The 23,145-nt window shown below is 25.6% G+C and overlaps 1 protein-coding gene across 1 annotated transcript; it reads left to right on the plus strand.

Annotated features, from left to right (window-relative positions):
• Window positions 1-319: 319 nt before the first annotated feature.
• Window positions 320-23,141, plus strand: LOC117182368 (ATP-dependent RNA helicase WM6). Its single transcript, XM_033375567.1, has 10 exons — window positions 320-456; window positions 1,289-1,527; window positions 5,699-5,919; window positions 6,137-6,320; window positions 11,733-11,851; window positions 16,034-16,165; window positions 16,283-16,429; window positions 19,050-19,187; window positions 19,448-19,565; window positions 22,825-23,141. The coding sequence occupies exons 2-10, from the start codon at window positions 1,326-1,328 to the stop codon at window positions 22,836-22,838; spliced, it is 1,275 nt and encodes a 424-aa protein (XP_033231458.1). The 5' UTR covers window positions 320-456; window positions 1,289-1,325; the 3' UTR covers window positions 22,839-23,141.
• Window positions 23,142-23,145: the final 4 nt, after the last annotated feature.

Below are 23,145 nucleotides of genomic sequence, written 5' to 3' on the forward strand. Positions count from 1 at the left end.
CAGATCAAAAGCTATTCCATTAAACAACTGAAATCGATAATTCGTTTTTTGTAATGAGTTTATTATTTAATTTAATAGATTTCAGAAAATAAAAAATTATATCGAAATACAGTTAGAATGAAAAAAATTTTTTTTTTAAAGTTATTAAAAATATAAAGTTTTGTTTCATGTAATTGGTATTAGTGTATGACCCTCGGCGTGTGGACATCTTGGATATCGTCCACTGAAGCTTCTTTCTTTCCTTCCCCCACTTTTGACTTCTCGGCCGTTTAGAGGCGGTTGTAAATACATCAAGTTGGGGAAAGGCGGGTGTGTAAACGAAGTGTAACGTGTAACCTACAAGACACTCATTCAGTGTGCGTGGTGTGTGTGCGCGCGTTTCCGGCGTTTCCCGTTCCATGAAAGGCGCATAAAGGCGCAGTGTGCAAGGAAAGCGTCTCTTCGACAAAAATCTAGGTAACTAAAATCCATTCACATCGTTACGAAAATTACAAATCTTTTTCACACAATTTCTCAAATCGAAAGTCCCTTTTTCCCTGAACTTAAAATTCACTTTAGTTTTTTAATGCAAAATTAGTAAACAAACGCTGACTACTGCTTTCACCGTATGTTGCGTCTTAGCCTTGAAAGAGCGTTTTTGGAGTAATTTCGTCTCAAATGACTAATTATAAAAGAAAATTATTAAATGGAATTCTGTTTTTATTCATAAATTATAGAAATCCGTCGTGACGATTGCGTAAGTAATTTTATTTTAGTGTAATTTTAATTTTTGGAGCAATGGCGGCTTGGCATGGTCGTTTTTTCCCGGGTTTTCCGAGCCAGTTTTTCCTAAACTTTACGAAAATTAGATAAGTTTCGGTTTTGTGAATTAAAGTTAAAATGTGTTGCTAAGTTAATTTTTATTAAAAAGGAAATTACGTGACGTGATTGTGACCAAAGTGGAAACACGCTGTCAAAATGGCGTCTTCTTGAATTCTGGAAAGTGGGGTTTTCAGCATATGTGGCATTATCAGATACAAATTTGAAGTCGTAATTTTAAAATCGTTTTATTTAATTTTATTGATATAACATTTTTTCAAGTCACTAATTGGAAAATCTGAAATTTTTTTCCCAGAAACCCGAACAACACTTATTTTTTAAATAAATTAAGAAATATTTAAAATTCGAAATTGTCTACAATGAGAGAAATACTGACGGCTCTTAAATTCGAAGAACTTTCAGATATCTTGCAAACATTTTAATGAATTATTTGAAAGGAGGGAGCAACCAATTTTCTTCTTTTTTACAGATATTTTTATTCTTCGTAAAATCCAGGAACCTTCAAAATGGCCGACAACGACGACCTTTTAGATTACGAAGACGAGGAGCAGACCGAGCCGGTTGTCGATGGAAGTGGAGATGCTCCCGCAAAGAAGGAAGTTAAAGGTACTTACGTATCCATTCACAGTAGTGGATTCAGAGACTTCCTTCTTAAGCCGGAAATCCTGCGAGCCATCGTCGACTGTGGTTTCGAACATCCTTCTGAAGGTACTTTTTATTTCAAAATATACCCAATTCCTTTATTTCACAGGGATCACAATCTCTCCTTTCCCTTTTTTGAAAAATTTAAAAGAAAAACTCCCCTTTTCCCCTCTTTGTTTAATTGAGCTTTAATTTTTATTTTATTTTTTTTTTTTATTTCAAATTAAACTATTTAGGTTTTGAGTAAAGCAAAGCTAAAATAATAATTATTTCAAAAAAGTGTATAAATGAGGCACTTTTCTTGATTATGAGAACAATTTTCAACATATAAACATGTTTTTTGTTAACAAAATACCAATTACGACCTGTTTTTCGAAAAAAGTCAACTTGTAAATGAATTTTTTGTATAAATTGAAATGTTTGTTTATTACATTTAATTTGCAACGACTGAATTTTCAACGGTTGAATTCAAAATTCGAAAATTAAAGGAAACTCAGAATTCAATTGTTTTAAATTCGAGAAAACTGCAAATTTTTTTTTTTTGTTTAAAGAGAACTGAAAATTCAGTGTTTTTAATGGAAGAAAACTGAATATTTATCTGTTGATAATTGAAAGCTGAAATTTAAAAAAATTGAATATTCATCTGAAAAAAATTTAATTTTTAGTGATTCAATTAATTTAAATTTAAAAAACTGGAAATTAAGTTCAAAATTGAATATTCTACTGTTGAAAGTAGAAAAAACTTTATTTTTTACTTCTCAAAATTCAGTTCTTGAAAATTAAAGAAAATAAAGTATTTAACTGTGAATAATTGCAGAAAATTAAAAAAAAAAAACATTATAAAAGATCAATGTATGATTGTTTTTAAAATTAAATGGTTTTAAATTGAAAGCTGAAAATATAAGAAATTTAATTATTTAACTAGAACACTTTAATTTTTTAGTAATAAAAGTATTTTTTATTCAATAAAACTGCAAATCAGGTTCAAAATTAAATATTCCACTGTTAAAGGAGTTAAGTCTGAATTTTTTACTCCTAAAAATTCAGTGATCAGCTTTCTTCATTTTTTTAACAGTTTAATTTTTAATATTTCAAAATTCAATGATCAGTTTTCTTTAATTTTGAATATTTGAATTTTTAATATTTGAAAAGTCGATTGCTTTTAATTTAAGAAAACTGAAAATTCAGTTCTTGAAAGTTGAAGAAAAATCAATATTTAACTGGTGATAATTGTAGAAAATTAAATTAAAAAAATTTAACATTTGAAAGATCAATGTATTTTTATTTTAAAAATTAAATTATTTTAAATTGACAGCTTTTAATTTAAGAAAACTAAAAATTGAATGCAATTTTTAATTGAAGAGAACTTGGAAATTTAATATTCAACTATAAAAAAAAAAATTGAGTAATAAAAGTATTTTTAATTTAAGAAAACTGAAAATTAAGTTAAAAATTGAATGTTCCACTGTTAAAGTAGGAAAGCGTTATTTTATACTGCTAAAAATTCAGTGATCAGTTTTTTCACAGTTGAATTTTTATAATTCGAAAATTCAATCATCAGTTTCCTTTAATTTTCAACAGTTGAATTTTTAACATTTGAAAGTTGAATTGTTTTTAATTCAAAAAAAAAAACTAAAAATTCAATGAGATTTTTAATTGAAGAGAGCTGAAAATTCAGCATACGAAAATTGGAGAAATTGCAATATTTAACTGTTGATAACTACAGAAAATTAAAAAAATTGAATTTCTAACATTTGAAAGATGAATGTATCATTCTTTTGAAAATTAAATTGTTTTAAATTGAAAGCTCAAAATTTAAGAAAATTGAATAGTCATCTGGAAAAAATTAAATTTTTTAGTAATTCAAGTATTTTTAATTTAAGAAAACTGAAAATTAAGTTCAAAATTGAATATTCCACTGTTGAAAGTAGAAAAACCCTAATTTTTTACTGCTCAAACTTCAGTGATCAGCTTTCTTCAATTTCTTAACAGTTGAATTATTATAATTTGAAAATTCAATTATCAGTTTTCATTAATTTTCAACAGTTGCATTTTTAACATTTGAAAATTCAATTGCCTTTAATTCAAGAAAACGGGAAATTCAATGAAATTTCGAATTGAAGTGAATTAAATATTCAGTTTTTGAAAATTGATCAATAGAGAAACTTTAACTGTTCAAAATTTAAGAGAATTAAATTTCCAACTTGCGGAAACTTAATTTTAAACTCTTGAAAATTGAATCATTTCAAATTAAATAAAACTGAAAGTTTAATAACGTTTTGAATTAAAAAGAACTAAACATATTCTTGAAAATTTAATATTCAACTCTTGATAATTGTAGAAATTTGAAAAAATGGTTTTAAACTGAGAAATGATAATGAAATTGTTTAAAATTACAACAACAAAATTGAATATACAACTAACAAGTTTTAATTTTCAACTGTATAGTTCAATTATTTTGAATTTAAGAAAACTGATAATTAAATTCTTCAAAATAGAATATACAACTGTTAAAGTTTAAAAAATTGAATTTTCTGGTAAAAATTCAATGAGAAGGTTTCTTTAATTCTTCACATTTGAAAATTCAATTTTTGAATTTGTTTTAAATTAAAGAAAACGGAAACTTGAATGTTTGAAAATTGAATTGTTTGAAATTGAAAAAAAGTGAAGATTAAATTAAAGAAAATTCAATAATCAGATGTTGAAAATTCGAGGAAATTTAATTTTCAAGTCATAACAAATTATAAATTAAAGGATAGTGAATATTGTGCTGTCAAACTTTGAGTTTTCTTCAGTTTAAAACTTTTTAAGTTAACATGAGAAATTAATAAATTAAACCTTCATTCTATAAGCAAAAATAAGTATTATTCGTATTCTGGGCATAATATGGATAAAATTTGTTGCTTGCATACATTAATTGAAGTTTATTTGAGCTTAATATGCATTGAAACTTACATGAAATAATTGAATTAAAAAAAAAAAAAAAAACTGTTTCACAAAAAACGTGTTTTTTCACTGTATAAGATGGAAATACTTTCCATTTTTCGGCACCATGTGGCGAAATAGTAGACTACCATTCCCAATATCTGACAAAAAACAGGGTGGCCGCTGGGCCGGGAAATGGCTAGGAATTTTTTGAGACTGGAAAATGACAGTCGCATTTTTTTACCGGGAAATTTACAAATTATTGAATATTTAGCAATATTTGAATTTTTATTTAAGACAAGTAAATTGAAACCAAATATTTAAAAGTAAAGAATCTTTAACTGTATTGTTTGACATCCAAATAGCACAGAATTTTTCTAAAATTTGCAGGATTTTCAGAAAATTGTTGAAAAAAATAAATTCATTTTGACAGATATTTAGAAGTTCGGAAACAATTTCCAAAATAATTTTAAATTTTTAAAAATTTATAGATTTCTCAAGATTTTGAAATAAAATGTTGAAATTGTCCAAGGATGTTTAAACTATTTAAAAGGAAAATAATTGAATTAGGAATTTAGTACAAATAATTTCAATTTGTCAATACTTGATGTTTCCAACTTAAAATTCCCTAAAATTATATAATTTTGACAATTTTAAAGTTCATTGAGCATTTGAATACAACATTTTTTAATTAAAAACTTAGATTTCAATTTTAAAAGTTCAAAATTTAACAGTTCCACTTTAAATTCTTTCATTTTCAGTTCAGTTTTTATTACCTCAAGTGGAAAATTGTTTAGCTTTACTGTTCCATTTTTTTTAATTTCATTGACTGAAAAATGTTTGCGAACCGTGAAAAAACTGGGAATTTATTTCGTCGATTAAAACTGGCACCCTGAAAGAATCCAATTCTAATTATCTCATTTTAATTATACCCAATTTAAAAAATTGTAATTTCTCAAGTAACTAAAAATCATTTAACCCTATTTAAAAATACAACCTTTCTTATAAAAAAAATGTTCCCCTTTTTTGATCTACCTTTCCACTGTGATCCCTGATTGTAAAAAAATGCGAAATTATAATCAACGACATCTGTAAGAAGTAACCTAGTGGACAAAAGAAATCTAAAATTCTTTTTTTCTCTATAACTTTATGATTATAATATTGTAAATGATGACACTAACAGATAGGGACATCAGATTTACTGTGGCTGAATTCGATCTGTTCTGAAGTTTTACCTAAAATACCTAATTTCTTTCAATCTGAAATCTTTCGATACTCCGATTGAACGAACGGTTTTCCTTTTCATTTACAGTTCAACACGAATGCATACCACAGGCTGTTCTTGGCATGGATATTCTTTGCCAGGCCAAGTCCGGTATGGGAAAAACGGCCGTTTTTGTCCTCGCTACTCTCCAGCAACTAGAACTCACAGAAAACCAGGCCTATGTGCTAGTCATGTGTCACACACGAGAACTCGCGTTCCAAATTAGCAAAGAGTACGAGAGGTTCAGCAAATACATGCCCACCGTTAAGGTAAAATTTTTCAAAAATTCATTTTAATTTGAGAATTTTCGAATTATTAATTATTTAAGGATATCGAATGATGTATAACTTTTCTTAGCTAAAGGTGATGACACTCATTTTTACCACTACCCACAACTGACGTATCCTTAATTTAAATTTCAAATTTACTTTTAAAAAATAGAAATTTTAGCAAGGGGGGATGTTATATGAGAATTTTAATTTTCAGGTTGCCGTATTTTTTGGCGGTCTTCCTATTCAGAAGGATGAAGAGGTTTTGAAAAACACGTGTCCTCACATTGTCGTCGGTACTCCGGGTCGTATTTTGGCGCTCGTTCGTAACAAGAAACTCAATTTAAAGCACTTGAAACACTTTATTCTGGATGAGTGTGACAAAATGCTCGAATTACTAGGTAAGTTACTTTATTTTATTTTTATTCTTATTTATTTTTTTTTTTTATTCAGGAATGATTCTATTTTTAATTGATATTGAGAATTCCAAGTGATGTATCTCTTATCTTAGCCAAGAATGATGACACTCAATTTTACCACTACCCACAACTGATGGATTCTCAATAGCTAAACAGGGTGTTTATTTATTTATTTTTTTTTTTTTTGAAAACTTGGAATTGCTAGGGAATTTTTATATGCCTGGGAAAGTCAGGAAAATTTTACAATCATAGTCAAAGACGAATTCCTGACAAAAATTTGGATATTTAAACTAAAACAGTTTTATTTATAACCAAAAACTTTAATTTTGTGCGAAAAAAGACCAATTTTCTGTAATTCAATTTAATTTTCAACCCGAAAATAATAATTTTTCCACAACAAGTTAATTTCATGCCAAATAATCGAATTAAAAAATAATAATTTTCAAAGAAAAAATGTGGATTTTTAACAATTTGTATATTTTTCAATTAAGAAGAGAAAAATTTAAGGAATGTTGAATTTTTTAAGTTAAAAATACGTATCTTATACAAAATGGTTAAATTGTCTGCAAAAAAATTTCATTTTGAATTTACAAAATTCAGTTTGTACGAAAATAGATAATTTTTTAACAAAATAGTTTAATTTTCTAATAAACTGTTAAAATTTAAGATCAAAAGGACAAATTTTCTATAAAACAATTTAATTTTAACCCGAAAATAATGATTTTTCTACGAAAAGTTAATTTTATGGTAAACAATTGAATTAAAAAAGAAAATCTAATTTTCAAACGAAAAATGTGGATTTTCAACAGGTGTTATATTATTTTTTCAATTAAGAAAAGAAAAATTTAAGGAGTGTTGAATTTTTGAAGTTAAAAATACGTATGTTACAAACTGGTTACATTTTCTACAAAACTGTTAAAATTATCATCCAAAGAGACGAATTTTCTGCAAAAAAATTGCATTTTGAATTTTAAAAAAATTCAGTTTGTACGAAAGAATACGAATTTTCAAGAAAATAGTTTAATTTTCTACCAATCTGTTAAAATTTTAGGTCTGAAAGACACATTTTCAATCAATCAACTGAATTTTCAACCTGAAAATATGAATGTTTGAAGAAATGTTAATTTTGGGACATTTAATTGAATTTAAAAAAATGTAGATTTACAAACAGTACTGAATTTTTCAATTAAGAATAGAAAAATTTAAGGAGTGTTGAATTTTTAAGATAAAAATCGAAATTCAACTAGTGTTAAATTTTCAAGCTAAAAAGGCAAATTTTTAACAAAAAAGCAGAATTTTCTATCAAACTGTAAAAATTTCTAGCCAAAATACGAATATATTTTACAAAAGAGTAGCGTTTTTAACCAATGAAAGATAAAATTTCTTGAAAAAGAGATCAATTTTTGAATCAAAATCACGAATTTCCAACAAAATATTCAAATAAATATTTTTCAGTCAAGAAAAAAATTCAACTAATCTGAGAAATTTTCTAGCGAAATGGTCAATTTTCTACAACAAATTAATTTGCACCTCGAAAATAGGATTTTTTCATAAAAAATTTAATTTTCTTCAAAAAGTTGCATTTAAAAAAAATTCAATTTCTACGAAAAAAGTTGAATTTTGAAAAATACCAATTTAAAAAAAAGTTAATTTTCTACCAAACTGTAAACATTTTATGCTAAAAAGACGAGTATATTCTACAAAAAAGTTTCGTTTTTAACAAAGAAATAAAAATCAATTTGTAATCCAAGAACACAAATTTAGAACAAAAGTGTTAAATATTCAACTAATAAATATTTTTTCGGTCAAGAAGAAAAAAAATTCAAATAAATTATAAAATTTTCAAGCGAAAAAGGCGATTTTTCAACAAAAAAAAGTCAATTATTAACCAAATAGTAGAATATTCTATCAGACTGTAAAAATTTCAAGCCAAACTACGAATATATTTTACAAAAGAGATCAATTTTTTAAACAAAAATCACGAACTTCTAACAAGTGTTAAATATCCAATTAAGACATATTTTTCAGCCAAGAAGAAAAAATTCAACTAAATTGTTATATTTCCAAGTGAAAAAGACGTATTTTCTACAACAACATAATTTGCAACCTAAAAACATGATTTTTTTTAATTTAAAAAAAATTTAATTTTCTACAAAAAATTGCACTTTAAATTTAAAAAATTTTAATTTCTACGAAAAGAGTTGAATTTTCAGTCAAGAAAGAAATTAAACGAAACTGTTTTAAATTTTCAACCAAAAATTAAATTTTCAAGCCAAAGTACGGATATATTTTACGAAAAAGAGATAATTTTTTAAACTAAATTCACGAATTTGCAACAAAAGTGTTAAATATTAAAATAAGGATTCTTCGGCCAAGAAGAAAAAATTTCATATAAATTTTTTAATTTTCAAGCACAAAAGAGGTAGTTTCAATAAAAACATGATGTTTTAATTTTAAAAAAATAATAATTTTCTACAAAAAGTGTCACTTTAAATTTAAAAAAAATTAAATTCCTACGGAATGAGTTGCGTTTTCAGTCAAGAAAGAAATTAAACGAAAATGTTTTGAATTTTCCACAAAAAACTAAATTTTCAACTAAATAGTAGAATTTGTTACCAAACTGTAAAAATTTCAAGCCAAAGTAGGAATATATTTTACAAAAAAATATATGAATTTTTAAACTAAATTCACGAATTTGCAACAAAAGTGTCAGATATTAAAATAAGAAAGATTCTTCAGCCAAGAATAAAAAAGTTCAACTAAATTGTAAAATTTTTAAGCGAAAATGAATTTTCTACAAAAAATTAATTTGGAACCAAATAGTTTAATTTTGTACCTAATTGTTGAATTTTCACGCTAAAAAGGCGAATTTTCAATGTAAAAAGTCAATTATCAACAAAGCAGTCAAATATTTTACCAAATTAAAAAATTCGAAGCCAAAAAGACGAATATATTCTTGAGAAAAAAGTTTCATTTAAAAAAAAGGGATGAATTTTGAAGAAAAGTATTGAATATTCAACCAAGAAAGATTTTTGAGCACATTTTTGACAATTGAACACTTATTATTTGCAGAAAAAATTTGAGTAATTTTAGAAGATATTTAGAAGTTTTGAAAAGATTCAAAATTAATTAAAAACTTGAAATTATTTTAAGTAATTTTTAAAAATGTAGCAAATTAAATAAAATCCTTAAAATTTTCCATGCACAATAATTTTTTTAAAGTGAAAAAGCATTTTCAATTTTCCTAAGAATCTTCAGACAATTTTTATTCTTTTGTAGTCTTTCACAATTCTTAAAAAAATGCTAAATAGTTTGTTTGAAATCTGAAAAAATTTACATTTTATTTTCAATTCGGCTTTAAGGGCATGTGACACAGCTAAATACCTATATTACCGACCACAGTTTTTCAGGTCACTGAATGTTTTTTTGAACCTGAGAACTTTTTTTGTGAATAAAATATCGAGCTGAAACTTTGGAAAATGTATTAGAGTGCAATAAAGTACGTTTAGGTACTGCATTTTGGTAGAAACTTCACTGAAAATTATTTCATCTTTTTTCTGAACCTCAACCTTTTTCGAACGTTCGAACTTTTTTTATACATAAAATATCGGTCTCAAACTTTGAGAAATGGAAGAGCCGAAAGAAAACTACGTTTAAGTACAAAGCTTAATAATAAAAGATGTAAAAAAAATATATTTTGACAATCAATTCCAACGACATCAGCCGGTAACGTTGTACACGAAAATACGAAACCTGGCGGCCACTAGACGAGGCTCTAGAGAGTTCGCATTTTCGTGTACAACGTTACCAGCTGATGCCGTTGGAATTGATTGTTAAAATATTTTTTTTACATCTTTTATTGTTAATCTTTGTACTTAAATGTAGTTTTCTTTCGGCTCTTGCATTTCTCAAAGTTTGAGACCGATATTTTATGTATAAAAAAAGTTCGAACGTTCAAAAAATGTTGAGGTTCAGAAAAAAGATGAAATAATTTTCAGTGAAGTTCCTACCAAAATGCAGTACCTAAACGTACTTTATTGTACTCTAATACATTTCCCAAAGTTTCAACTCGTTATTTTATTTACAAAAAAAGTTCTTAGGTTCAAAAAAATATTCAGTGAACTGAAAAACTGTGGTCGGTAAGCTGTGTCACATGCCCTTAAGGGCATGTGATACTTAGAAAATTGTCGATTTTACCAGTTTTAGGTTCCGACGGTTTTTTTCTTTAATAATCAATATTTTGTCTTAAAAAATTTGGGACATGATAGCGACCATGCTAACGGACGTCCCCACACACTTTTTTTTGGGTTTAATTCAAAAAAGTTTAAATTTAGCAAAATCTGATTAATTTGCATAGCGCTTAGGAATTAGTATCGATTTTACCACTTTTAGATTCCGACGGCTTTTTTTCTAGGATAATCAATATTTTGTCTTAAAAATTTGGGGGATGATAGCGAACATGCTAAAGGACGTCCCCACATACTTTATTTGTTTTTTTTTTTTTTTTTTTCAAAAAATTTTTTGAAATTTTCTCCCGGAACTAACCCTTTTTGTAGGCAATCAAAAAATTTTATTTCATAAATTATTTCCAGATTATTGGAAAGGCAGAGATGAAAAACGACGTAACCTCAAAATAATACATATGCATAAAATTTTTATTTAGTCCGGGGACGTCCGTTATGATATTTTATAGCATCTCCGAATTCAGTTTTTAAAAATTTTTATTTTTGTGGAAAAAAGTCGGGGAAACTGTAAGTATCACATGCCCTTAAGTATTTGAAATTATTTCAAGTTCTAAATTTAATTCGAATCTTTTTAAAACTTCTGAATATCTCTTAAAATTACACTAATATTTTTAAAAATAATAAGTTGTATTGTTATTTATAAATTTAATTTTTTTTTATTTGCAGGATTTACTAAAAGTTATAGAAAAAGTTCAATTCATTTTGAAATATATTTAAAAGTTCTTCTAGATTTCTCAAGATTTTGAAATAACATTTTAAAGCTTCTTAAGGATGCCTCGAATATTTAGCATAAAAATAAGTTAACTTTTAATTTAAAAACTGTTAAATTAAAAAAATTATTTATCCATTTTTAAAGTTTATTGCTTAATTCTTCAAAATTTAGACTATTGAAAATGTTCACGTGGATTTATAGTTTTGGAATTTAATCTGAATCTTTGAACTCTATAATTTATGAAAGTGTTTCGTTTTTTAAATTTCATTGACCGTGAACAATGTTGATTCAAACGGCCATCCTGACCTGGAATTTTCAGGATTTTTTTTTCCAGGATTTGAGTTGATGCCCTGCTAAAAATTAAAAATACTTTCTACTTTTTGACATAAATTTAACAGCCCTATTTCTAAAACCATATTTTCCTTTTTCTCATTTTAGATATGCGAAGGGACGTACAGGAAATATTCCGAACCACACCACACGGCAAACAAGTGATGATGTTCAGCGCCACATTGTCGAAGGAAATTCGACCAGTCTGCAAGAAATTCATGCAAGATGTAATTAGCCAATCTTCCTGTTCTCTTCAAACTCCGTTCGCCCCTACTTGGTCCCAGGACAGAGCTCAAAAATCTCGATCAAGGCGCACCCGCGGGTTAGGCTAGTTAACCGCTTCGAAAAAGCCGAAATGCGTTCCTTGAATACACGAAAAATATTATTCCTTGGGCAAAATAATCTCCAAATGTCCACAATTTTCCGAGAAAAAAAAAATCCTTTGCCTCAATTCCTCGTATCCCGGACGATTACGTTCGACTTCCAAATGGATCCACACCTTTCACACGATTCCGAATCATCTCTTTCCTCTCTAAAAAAAAAAACCACAACGCACCACTCCCAACCACAAAAAAAACCCACATCGAGTAGAAAATTTCATTAAAAGCAGAAACAAAAAAGCCGGAAGGCTATAAAAAAAACGAGAAAAAGCACAGTTTGAGCATTTTGTAAAATGAGTAGACGCGGTGGCGCTTGGGGGTGGGTTCTCCGGGTTGAAAAAAAAATGAAATTTTGGGCGGGGGGTGGTGGGCTAAGAAGACATCAAGACCAGAAGAAAGAAGAGTGTCAAGAAAGAAGATTCAAGAGGATTCGCTGGGGCCCGCGATTATTAGATTGGGAGTTAAATTCACCGATAATATTCGAGGCTAGATCAAAAAAAATATATATATACAAACCACCTAGTGGTTGTGTTAAATGGATAATAAAAATTGAAGGAAAAAATTAATACGATAAAAAAAATGTTAGTGATGGGGTTGGTTGGAGATGATGTGAGGAAATTTAACACGGATCTGTGGATCTCTACGTGGGTGCAAGTGCTGCTTTCCGTTTTGGCCACGATTAGTTGTTGTTTTAAAGGAGGAAAATGTCGATTAGAGAAGCCTGTTGTCGTTGTTGTTATTGTTGTTTGTCGTCGGGGATTATAAGTAGAGCCTCGAAACAAAAAAAAAAACAAAACAAAAAAAATTAAAAATGAAATAATCGAGATTACGGGGGAAGACAAAAGACGATCGATGTACAAGTCTTCGATGAGAGGAATGTGTCCATCGAGAGAGGTGGTCGTGTCTCTTACTGTCTGTGGAGAGTGGCTGAGAAGCATTTCCTGGGTGCGCCGACTTTATTCTGTCAGGGTGACTGCAGACAGTTTACATTACCGAGTGTTGGCACTACCGAGAGGTGGAATTCGCCGAACCGTATGTAAAAAGTTAGACTAACCCAATCAAACGACGAATTTTTACCTATTTTCTATTTATCCTTTTTATCATCATGTGTCACGTCTTGAATTGGACTAAGGAGATTGATTTCTAGGATCATGGGATCGAATCAGGGATTTATTTAAATTTATTTTTTTTATTTTTTTTTTATTCAATTTTAGTTTGATGTTGAGATTACTCTTTTCTTCTTTTTTTTTTTTTAATGGCATAGTAGTTTTAGCAAAGAGAATTTAAATTTAGTCTGGGCCAAAACATTTTTTTTGTTTTGTAAAGGCAATTTTTTTTTTCGTTGCTATTTTCAAAATAATTTCTTAAGTTCTAGGCCATTCTGTGATGCTTTTCTTTTTTTATATAACTTTATTTTAATTCACTGTGGCTACAAAATTTTGAGTGTTTTCATTTTTAGTGTTAAAAGGGCGTCTATCCTACCTGGAAATATCAGGGATTTTCTTCCTCGAAAATTTTCTTAATTTTCTTAAATTGTAATCTAAATTTGAATTACAATGATTCTTCATTTGTAAAAGTAGGTTTTTTTTTAACTGAAAATTTAGCTTCCCTTTTTGGTTAAAAATTCAAGTTTTTCATTCGAAATTGATGTATTTTGTTGAAAATTCATTCTCTAATGGTACAAAATTAATCATCTTGTATCAAAAATCAACAGTTTGTTTGCAACTTTCTCTTGATCGAAAAAAATCTTTCTTTTAATTAAAAATTCATCTCATCCTTGTTGATTGAATTGAACTTTTTTTTAAAATAAAAATTACAATAGTTTGTTGTAATATCAGCTACTAAGTATTTCGCTAAGAATTCATCTTTTTTGGCATAAAATTGTATTACTCTGTGGAAAGGTACTCTTTTATTAAAAATTAATTTTTCGGTTGAAAATTTATCTTTCTAGTTGAATTTTTTTTTGGTTTTTTAATTTGTTTGCTTTTTGTTGAAGTTTTATAAAAAAAAAATTTTATTTCAAAATATAGTTATATTTTCATTCCTAAATATAATTTTTCAATCAAAAATTGAATAGTTAAAATTTAGATCATTCTACCACAGAGGTGAATTTCTAACTAAAATTATGGATTATTCAATCGGAAGTCACGTTGTTATAGCAAAAAAAAATTCTCAACAAAAATCAATTTTAGTTGATAAATGTGTTTTGTTGAATTGTAAAAATTTTAACTTCAATTTTAAAATTATTCAATCTTAAAATATAATTATTTGTTTAAAAAAAAAAAAAAAAAAAAATGTAACGATTTAGAGCCATCGAAAATTCACTTTCAAAATTGGAAACAGCAGATTTCTAGAGAATGTTTTTTCCGGAAGAAAATAAGCCGTCATTTATTAAAATGCAATCTTTTTAAAAAAATGGTAAGAAGTGAGGGTCAGAAAAAATTCAATTGAAAAAAACATTGTTAAAATTTATGTTTTTTTGTGTGAATTTTGAAAATTTTCATTTAAAAACAGTTTTTTATTTATAATGGCATCAGTTATAACTTTTTTATTTTTAAGTTCATTAAAAAAAAAAAAAAAAAAAAAAAAAAAACTTAATTTTTTCGGACATCTGATTTTGGCAGAATATATATTAGAATAAATTAATAGAAATTAATTTTCTTGCTTGAAAATTCATCTTTTTGGTTGCAATTTTAATAATTCTAGATAAATATTAACCATTTCAGTTGTAATTTTTTCTTTTTATTAAAAAATCTAGTTGAAGATTCATAATTTCAGTTGAAAATTCATTACTTTATTTGAAAACGCAACTATTAAAAAAAAATTATTTTGAAACTGAAAACTGTAACTTTGGATGAAAAAGTATCTTTTTTAGTCGAAAATTCATAATTTTTTGTTTAATATTGACCTATTCCAGTTTTTATTAAGATACACGATTTTAAGTAAAAATTTAACTGTTTTATTTTTTTTAACATCTTTTTGGTAGAACAGTAACTTTTTTAACTGAAAATTTAACTATTCAATTTCTGGTTGATAATGTATTTTTTAAGTTGAATTTCATGTATTTTATTGAAAATTTCTCTTTTTAGTAGAAATTTTGTAGGTTAAAATTTTTTAATTTAACTATTGCAGTTAAAGATTCATAATTTTATTTAAAAATTCATCAGTTTGGTTGAAAATGGATGTTTTTAGTTGAAATTCAACTATTTGGTTAAAAATTCATGTATTTTGTTTAAAAATTGTTTGTTTTTTTTTTCAATCTTTTTGATTAAAAATTTAAGTATTCCAATTGAATATTCATCATTTCAGGTGAAAATTAATTTTTTTTAGTTGTAAATTGAATTGTTTAAGAATTAATCTGTTTAAAACTTGTTTATTGTGTGAAAAATTAATTCTTTAAACTGTAAGTAACTATTCTGATTTTGGTGTAAAATTAATATTTCTTAGATCAGAATTAAACTATTTTGATTGAAAATACAACTATTTGGTTAAAAAATCATCTATCTCGTTGAAAATTCAATTATTCTATTTGAAAATTTTATAATTTGAAGCGTTTTAAATTGAATTTCATATAGAACTATGTAAAATTATACCTGAAAAAATCTCAGATATATGAAATAAAAAGCATGGTTAAACGTTCTTTTATATTTAAAAACTTGCAAATTTTTGACGCTCTTTTAATTCTAAATTTAAAGACTCAAATATTAAATTCAACTTGCAGCTGTTGAAAATGTCCTTTTGAATGATTTATATTACATATTTTTAAATGTATGAAATATATATATATATATTTTTTAATTATCGATTTACACTAGTCACAGTGGAATTGACTTTCCGATTCTATTTTTGAATAATTTGATTCTCCAGTGAAAATATTGTTTTCTAATATTTTGAATTCTTCTAAGCTATTTTAACTTCTCTCTTAACTTTTAATTTCCATTTCACTCAAGTTTGAAATTAAGGGTGCGGGGAAAATGAAATAGTTAGGCTAGGAGTAGGTTGTCTTACCAAAAATATTTGTCTGCGCAGCCCATGGAAGTCTACGTCGACGACGAAGCAAAACTTACGCTGCACGGTTTGCAGCAGCACTACGTCAAACTGAAAGAAAACGAGAAGAACAAAAAGTTGTTTGAACTTCTTGATGTTCTTGAATTCAACCAGGTTAGTTTTTTATTTAATGTTGTTTTTGTTTTGTTTTTTTTTAACTAAGAATCTAAATAGCAAAGATGAAAATTTTGGTTTCCTAATTATAAAATAATGTGTCGTTTCTCTTTTCAGGTTGTAATATTTGTGAAATCAGTACAAAGATGCATGGCCCTTGCGACACTTTTGACCGACCAAAATTTCCCAGCAATTGGAATTCACAGAGGGATGACACAAGAAGAAAGATTATCGCGGTATCAACAATTCAAGGACTTCCAAAAGGTAATTATTTTTTACTTTGTAGACATTAAACTGTGTTGCTCAAAAATTAATTTATTCAAAATTCGACTGTTTTGTTGGAAATTTAACTATTGCTGAAAATGCAACTATTTTGTTAAATATTCCAATCATTTGGTTGCAAATTCAACTATTTGGTTAAAATTTCAACTATTTTGTTTGAAAATTCAACTATGTTGTCGAAAAGTTGGCTATTTTGTTGAAATTTCAATGTTGAAAAAGTAACTATTTTGTCAGAAAGTTGACTATTTTGTTGAAATATTTTTTGAAAATGACAACTATTTTGTCGAAAAGTTGACTATTTTGTTGAAATTACAAATATTTTGTCGAAAAGTTAACTATGTGGTTGAAAATTGAACTATTTTGTTTGAAAAATTAACTATTTTGTAAAAAAAGTGGACTATTTTGTTAAAATTAAAACTTATTTTAAAATTAACTATTTTGTCAGAAAGCTGACTATTTTTTTGAAATTTCAACTATTTTGTTTGAAAAATTGACTATTTGTCAAAAAGTTGACTATTTTGTTTAAATTACAAATATTTTGGTTGAAAATCCAACTATTTTGTCGAAAAGTTGACTATTTTGTTGAAAATTGAACTATTTTGTTGAAATTTCAATGCTGAACAATTAATTATGTTGTCAAAAAGTTGACTATTTTGTTGAAATTAGAAATATTTTGTGAAAATTACAACTATTTTGTCGAAAAGTTGACTTGTTGAAATTACAAATGTTTTGTTAAAATTGCAACTATTTTGTCGAAAAGTTGACTATTTTGTTGTAAATTTGACTATTTTGTTGAAAATTGAACTATTTTGTTAAAAACTAAACTGTTTTGTTGAAAACTGAACTATTTTTGGTTGAAAAATTAACTATTTTGTTATAAAGTTGACTATTTTGTTAAAATTACAACTATTTTTGGTTGAAAAATTAAGTATTTTGTCGAAAAGTTGACTATTTTGTTGATAATTGAACTATTTTGAAGAAAATTTAACTATTTTGTTGAAATTTCAATGTGTAAAATAATTATTTTATCAAAAAGTTTACTATTTTGTTGAAATTACAAATATTTTGTGAAAAGTACAACTATTTTGTCGAAAAGTACACTATTTTGTTGAAAACTGAACTGTTTTGTTGAAAATTTCAACTAGCTTGTTGATATTTCAACTATTTTGTTTGAAACATTAACTATTTTGTTGTAAAGTTGAATATTTTTTAAAAATTACAAATATTTTGTGAAAATTGCAACTATTTTGTTAAAAATTGAACTATTTTGTCGAAAAGTGAACTATTTTGTAAAAAAAAGTTGACTATTTTGTTAAAATTACAACTTATTTGTTTGAAAAAATAACTATTTTGTCAGAAAGTTGACTATTTTTTTGAAATTTCAACTGTTTTGTTTGAAGAATTAACTATTTGTCAAAAAGTTGACTATTTTGTTGAAATTACAACTATTTTGGTTGAAATTACAATTATTTGATAGAAAAATGAACTGTTTTGTTGATAATCTAACTATTTTGTCGAAAAGTTGACTATTCTGTGGAAATTTCATGTATTTTCGTTAAAAAATGAACTACTTGATTGAAAATTTAATTTTATGTTAAACCTTTTGCTGATCATTCAATTATTTTGTGAAAATTTTTATTTTGTTGAAAATTGAACTATTTTGTTAAAACATGAAGTATTGCTGCAAGTTTACCTATTTTGTTTGACATTCAAATATTTTGGTTAAATGTTAAACAATTTTGTTAAAAATTTAACTACTGTTGAAATTTAAATTTTTTGTTAAACTTTGAACTATTTGCTGAAAATTATTTTTTTTAACAGTTCAATATTTCGTTAAAAATGAAATTGTTTTGTCGAAAATTCAACTATTTTGTTTAAATTTTACCTATTTTTTCACAAGTCATCTTTTTGGTTAAAAGTTGAACTACTTTGTTAAATATTTATTTTATTTCTTGAAGGCTAAAATTTTTTGTGGATAAATTTCTTTGGTTGAGAATCAATTTTATTCATTGAAATTTTTAATATTCCATTTTTGACTGAAAATTTATCATTTTTAGTTTAAAATTCAACTTTAACGGTTCAAAAATTCGACTATTCGCTTAAAAAAATCAACTACATTTTGTTAAAAAATTTATTTTTATGGTCTAAAATTGTACTGCTATTTAGAAAATTTGTCTTTAGATTTTAAATTACACACAGTTTCTTTTAAGGAAAATCGACTTTTTTGTTTAAAAATTGAACTAATTACTTGAAAATGCAGCTTTTTTGGTTGAAACATAATTATTTTTTTTTTATAAAAAATTCGACTGTTTTGTTGAAAATTCGATTTTAAAGTCATTCAACTTCTTTGTTTAAAATTCGTTTCTTGTGCATAAAAGATTAATTTTCTTGTTGAAAATTCAATTCTTTGTTAAAAAGTTAAATATTTCGTTTGAAAAATCGACCAATCGATTGATGGAAAATTAAAATATTTGTTGAAAATTCATCTTCCTTTTGGGAGAACATTAATTTTTTTTTCGTGGAAAAATGATTTCCCTAATTTTAAGAAAATCTGATTTAAGAACGAGCTAACTATAATTTCGACTTTTAATTTGTCTTTCAGAGAATTTTGGTGGCGACGAATTTGTTTGGACGTGGAATGGACATTGAAAGAGTAAACATAGTATTCAATTACGACATGCCAGAAGATTCTGACACATATTTGCACAGAGTAGCGAGAGCTGGACGTTTCGGTACCAAGGTATTTTATCCTTTATAATTTTTTAAATTAAATTTTAATATTATTTTTCATCTATCGAGGATTCCAAATGATGTATCTTTTATCTTAGCCTAAAATGATGACACTCAATTTTACCACTACCCACAACTGATGGATCCTCGAAAATTAAATCATTTGATCAAAAATCTGCTTCTTTTATTTAGTCACTTTTTATTTATATATATTCTTTGGATTTCATATTCGTTCGAAACTAAGATTCCGAAATCTTTTTTTTTTTTTAGGGTTTGGCGATCACGCTTGTAAGTGACGAAAGCGATGCCAAAATTTTGAACGATGTTCAAGAAAGGTTCGATGTGAATATCACCGAATTACCCGACGAAATTGATCTTGCCTCCTACAGTGAGTTTTCTTTTTAATTTAATATTATTATTTTTTAATTATTACAATTATAAATATATATAATTATCATAAAACTAATAATAATTATTTTTCTAAACGTTAAATTAATTTGGAATGTAAAATTGAATAACAATAATTCTTCATTTGTAAAAGTAGCTTTATTTATTTAACTATTTTGCTGTTTTACATAAAAATCTTTCGTAGTTAAAAATTACAATTGTGTTAAAAAATTATGTTTTTTTCGTTGAATTCAACTGTTTTTGATTAAGAATTAAAATAATTTTTAATTGAAATAGCACTCACTATATTTTTTGTTCAGAATTTTTATTGTTATTTATTTTTTTATAAAGATTTACTGAGTTAGAAGCTACACTCGTCTGTTAAAAATTAATTTTTTATTTTGTTTTAAAGCTTCATAGTTTTCATGGAGAATTCATCTTTGGTTTTAAACTGAGCTGTTTTATTGAAAATTGGTTTTTTGCTTAGCAGAAACTATTACAGTTGAAACTTTATTTGTTTTGTTGGAAATTCGTTTTTTTTTTAATTAATCATTTTTTTACCTGAAAATGGAAATTACAAAATATTCCATAATTTTAATTAAAAATTCATCTCTTTGATTTAAAATTATTTATTTTTTAATTTACTGTTAATTACAGTTAAAAGTGCAACGTTTTAATTTAAAATTCATGATTTTTGTTAGAAATTCATCACTTATGCAAAATTTAACTTAAAAAAAAAAATTGATTGTTAAAAATTAATTATTTCAACTGAAAATTCAACGAATTCATTTATGGTTAAAATTGCTCATTTTAGACCTTAAATCGACTTTTTTTTTCTTTTTTTGAAAAATTTTATTTTTTTATAGAAGATAATCTTCTTGTTTGAAAAAATCATCTTTTTAGTTAAAAATGCATCAGTTTGGTCGAAAATTAATTTTTTTCAACTGGCAATTTGACGATTCCATTTATGGTTAAAAAATGCAAATTTTAAACTTAAATTCAACTATTTCATTGAAAAAAATGTAATTTCTTGCAAAATGGTATTTTTCAGTTGAAAATTCATTCTTGAAAAATTGTATTTTTTTGGTAGAAAGTATAATCTTCTTACTTGAAATATCATCTTTTTAGATTAAAATCCAAACTAATTTAGTTGAAGATTCACTGCTTTCGTTAAAAATTCATCAGTTTTGTTGAAAATTAATTTTCTCCAACTCAAAATTTGACGATTCCATTTATGATTTAAAAATTGTTCATTTTTAACTTAAATTCAACTATTTCGTTAGAAAAAATATTATGTTTTTGTTGCAAAATGGTATTTTGTGGTAGAAAATTATGAATCTTGTTTGAAAATTGATCTTTTTAGTTAAAAATCGAACTATTCCAGTTGAAGATTCACCATTTCTGTTAAAAATTCATCGGTTTGGTTGAAAATCAATTTGGTATTTAACTGAAAACATATTTCATTTTTGGATGAAAATTTATCTTTCTATTTAAAAATTAATCTTTTTCGTTAGAAATTTCATTATCCCAGTTAAAAATGCATTATTTTATTTTATAATTTATTTTTGTTTATGAAAATTCCACTGTTACAGTTAAAGATTCATCATTTTAGTTGGAAATTCATCACTTTGATTGAAAATTTAACGATATTGTTAAAAATGATTTTTTTTTGTTAAAAATTAATTTAACGATTCCATTTATGATTAAAAACTGCTCTTTTTAGGCCTAAATTAAACTATTTCCTTAAAAATTCATGTATTTTGTTTAAAAAATTGTATTTTTTGGTAAAAAAATAATCTTGTTTGAAAATTCATCTTTATATTTTAAAATTTCAGTTAAAGATTCATCATTTAATTTGAAAATTGAACGAAATTATTGAAAATGATTTTTTTTTAAAATTAATTCTTTGAACTTCCATTTATGATTAAAAAATTCTCTTTTTAGGCCTAAATTCAACCATTTCCTTGAAAAATCATGTATTTTGTTTTTAAAAAATTGTATTTTTTGGTAAAAAATTAATATCCTTGTTTGAAATTTCATCTTTATATTTCAAAATCTAACTATTTCAGTTGAAGATTCATCATTTTAGTTAAAAATTTATCACTTTGATTGAAAATTCATGTTTTTTGTTCAAAATTTCAATATTCCAGTTAAACATTCATTATTTTATTTAAAAATTTACCTTCTTATTGAACACTATTACAGTTAAAGATTAATAATTTTAGTTAAATATTCATCTTTTTGGTTTAAAATTTTAAGTAGAAAAAAAATGGTTAAAAATTAATTTCTTCAACTAAATTTAACGAGAATATTTATGGTTAAAAATTGATCTTTTCATACCTATATTTAGCTATTTCGTTGAAAATTCTTGTACTTTGTCGATTTTTTTAAGGATAATTAATTTGTTTGAAAATTCACATTTTTTGTCAAAAATTCAAGTATTCCAGTTAACAAATTTTCAGTTGCCAAAGTAATTTATCAACGAAAAGAAATTTTTAACAAAACAGTTTAATTTCCAACCAGAGGTGAATTTTTGATAAAAATTTTGAAACGTCAACCAAAAAATGCATTTTTAATAAAGTAGTTAAACCTAACAAAAAAGTTTAATTTTTAAACAAAAGGATTAATTTTCTACCGAAAGAAAAGTTTGAACAAAATTCAAGAATTCTCATCCAAAAAAAGGCTTATTTTTAAACAAAAAGATTAATTTACTACTAAAAAAGACGAATTTCATTTATAGTCAAAAATTGATCTTTTTAGGCCTAAATTCATGTATTTCAGTTAATTATTCATAATTTATCTTTTTGTTTTGAAAATTAAACTAGTTTGTTGAAAGTTAAATTCTTTTGTTAAAAATTGAGGTTTTTGGTTTAAAATGTATCTATTGCAGTTGAAGATTTGTCTTTTTAATTGAAAATTCATCACTTTGATTGCAAATTTTTGGGTTTTTTGTTTTGCGTAAAATTAATTATTTCAACTTCCATTTTTGGTTAAAAACTTGATGTATTTGGTTGAAAATTAGTTAAAATTCACCAATTTTATACTTTCCAAACAAATTCAATAAATTATGTTTTTACTAACTTATTTATAAGAAATTGTACTGTGCAAAATTATACCCGGGGAAAAAATTGAGATATTTAAAACAAAATTTGAATTTTCAGGGTATTTTCTTCCATGATTTGCGTAAACACACCCTGAATAACGATATCTCAATTTTGATGTCAATTTCATATTGCTAATGATTCTCTCTTTTTTTTCAGTTGAAGGGCGATAAATATTAAGCACCCGGACAAATTTTCGAAATATTCCACTGGATGAGCTGATTTTGCATCCCCGAAAATGGACTTGAATGCAGTTTATAATCCACAATCGACTCTAATTACAATGTTATGTATGATGTGCGTATCATAAATGAAAGACTTAGAATCGTGATTTTCAGCATCGCAATAAAGCTCTGAATGTAAAATAAATTTAATATTAATTTAATTCTTATTCCAAGACTACTCATTAAGTATTAACCATGTAAGATAAGGAAAAAATGGAAAGAAAGTAATAAATGTCACGTGTTTAGTATGTATGTG

This window comes from Belonocnema kinseyi, chromosome 10 (genome assembly GCF_010883055.1).
Source record: "Belonocnema kinseyi isolate 2016_QV_RU_SX_M_011 chromosome 10, B_treatae_v1, whole genome shotgun sequence".
NCBI lineage: Eukaryota > Metazoa > Arthropoda > Insecta > Hymenoptera > Cynipidae > Belonocnema > Belonocnema kinseyi.

What these genes read in the sequence shown, in the direction of transcription:
- LOC117182368 (XM_033375567.1), top strand. Translation starts at nt 1,326, where the DNA reads ATGGCCGACAACGACGACCTTTTAGATTACGAAGACGAGGAGCAGACC. An exon ending in AATACATGCCCACCGTTAAG is followed by an intron (nt 5,920 to 6,136) that starts GTAAAATTTTTC and finishes TTTAATTTTCAG; the next exon opens with GTTGCCGTATTTTTTGGCGG. An exon ending in CTGGACGTTTCGGTACCAAG is followed by an intron (nt 19,188 to 19,447) that starts GTATTTTATCCT and finishes TTTTTTTTTTAG; the next exon opens with GGTTTGGCGATCACGCTTGT.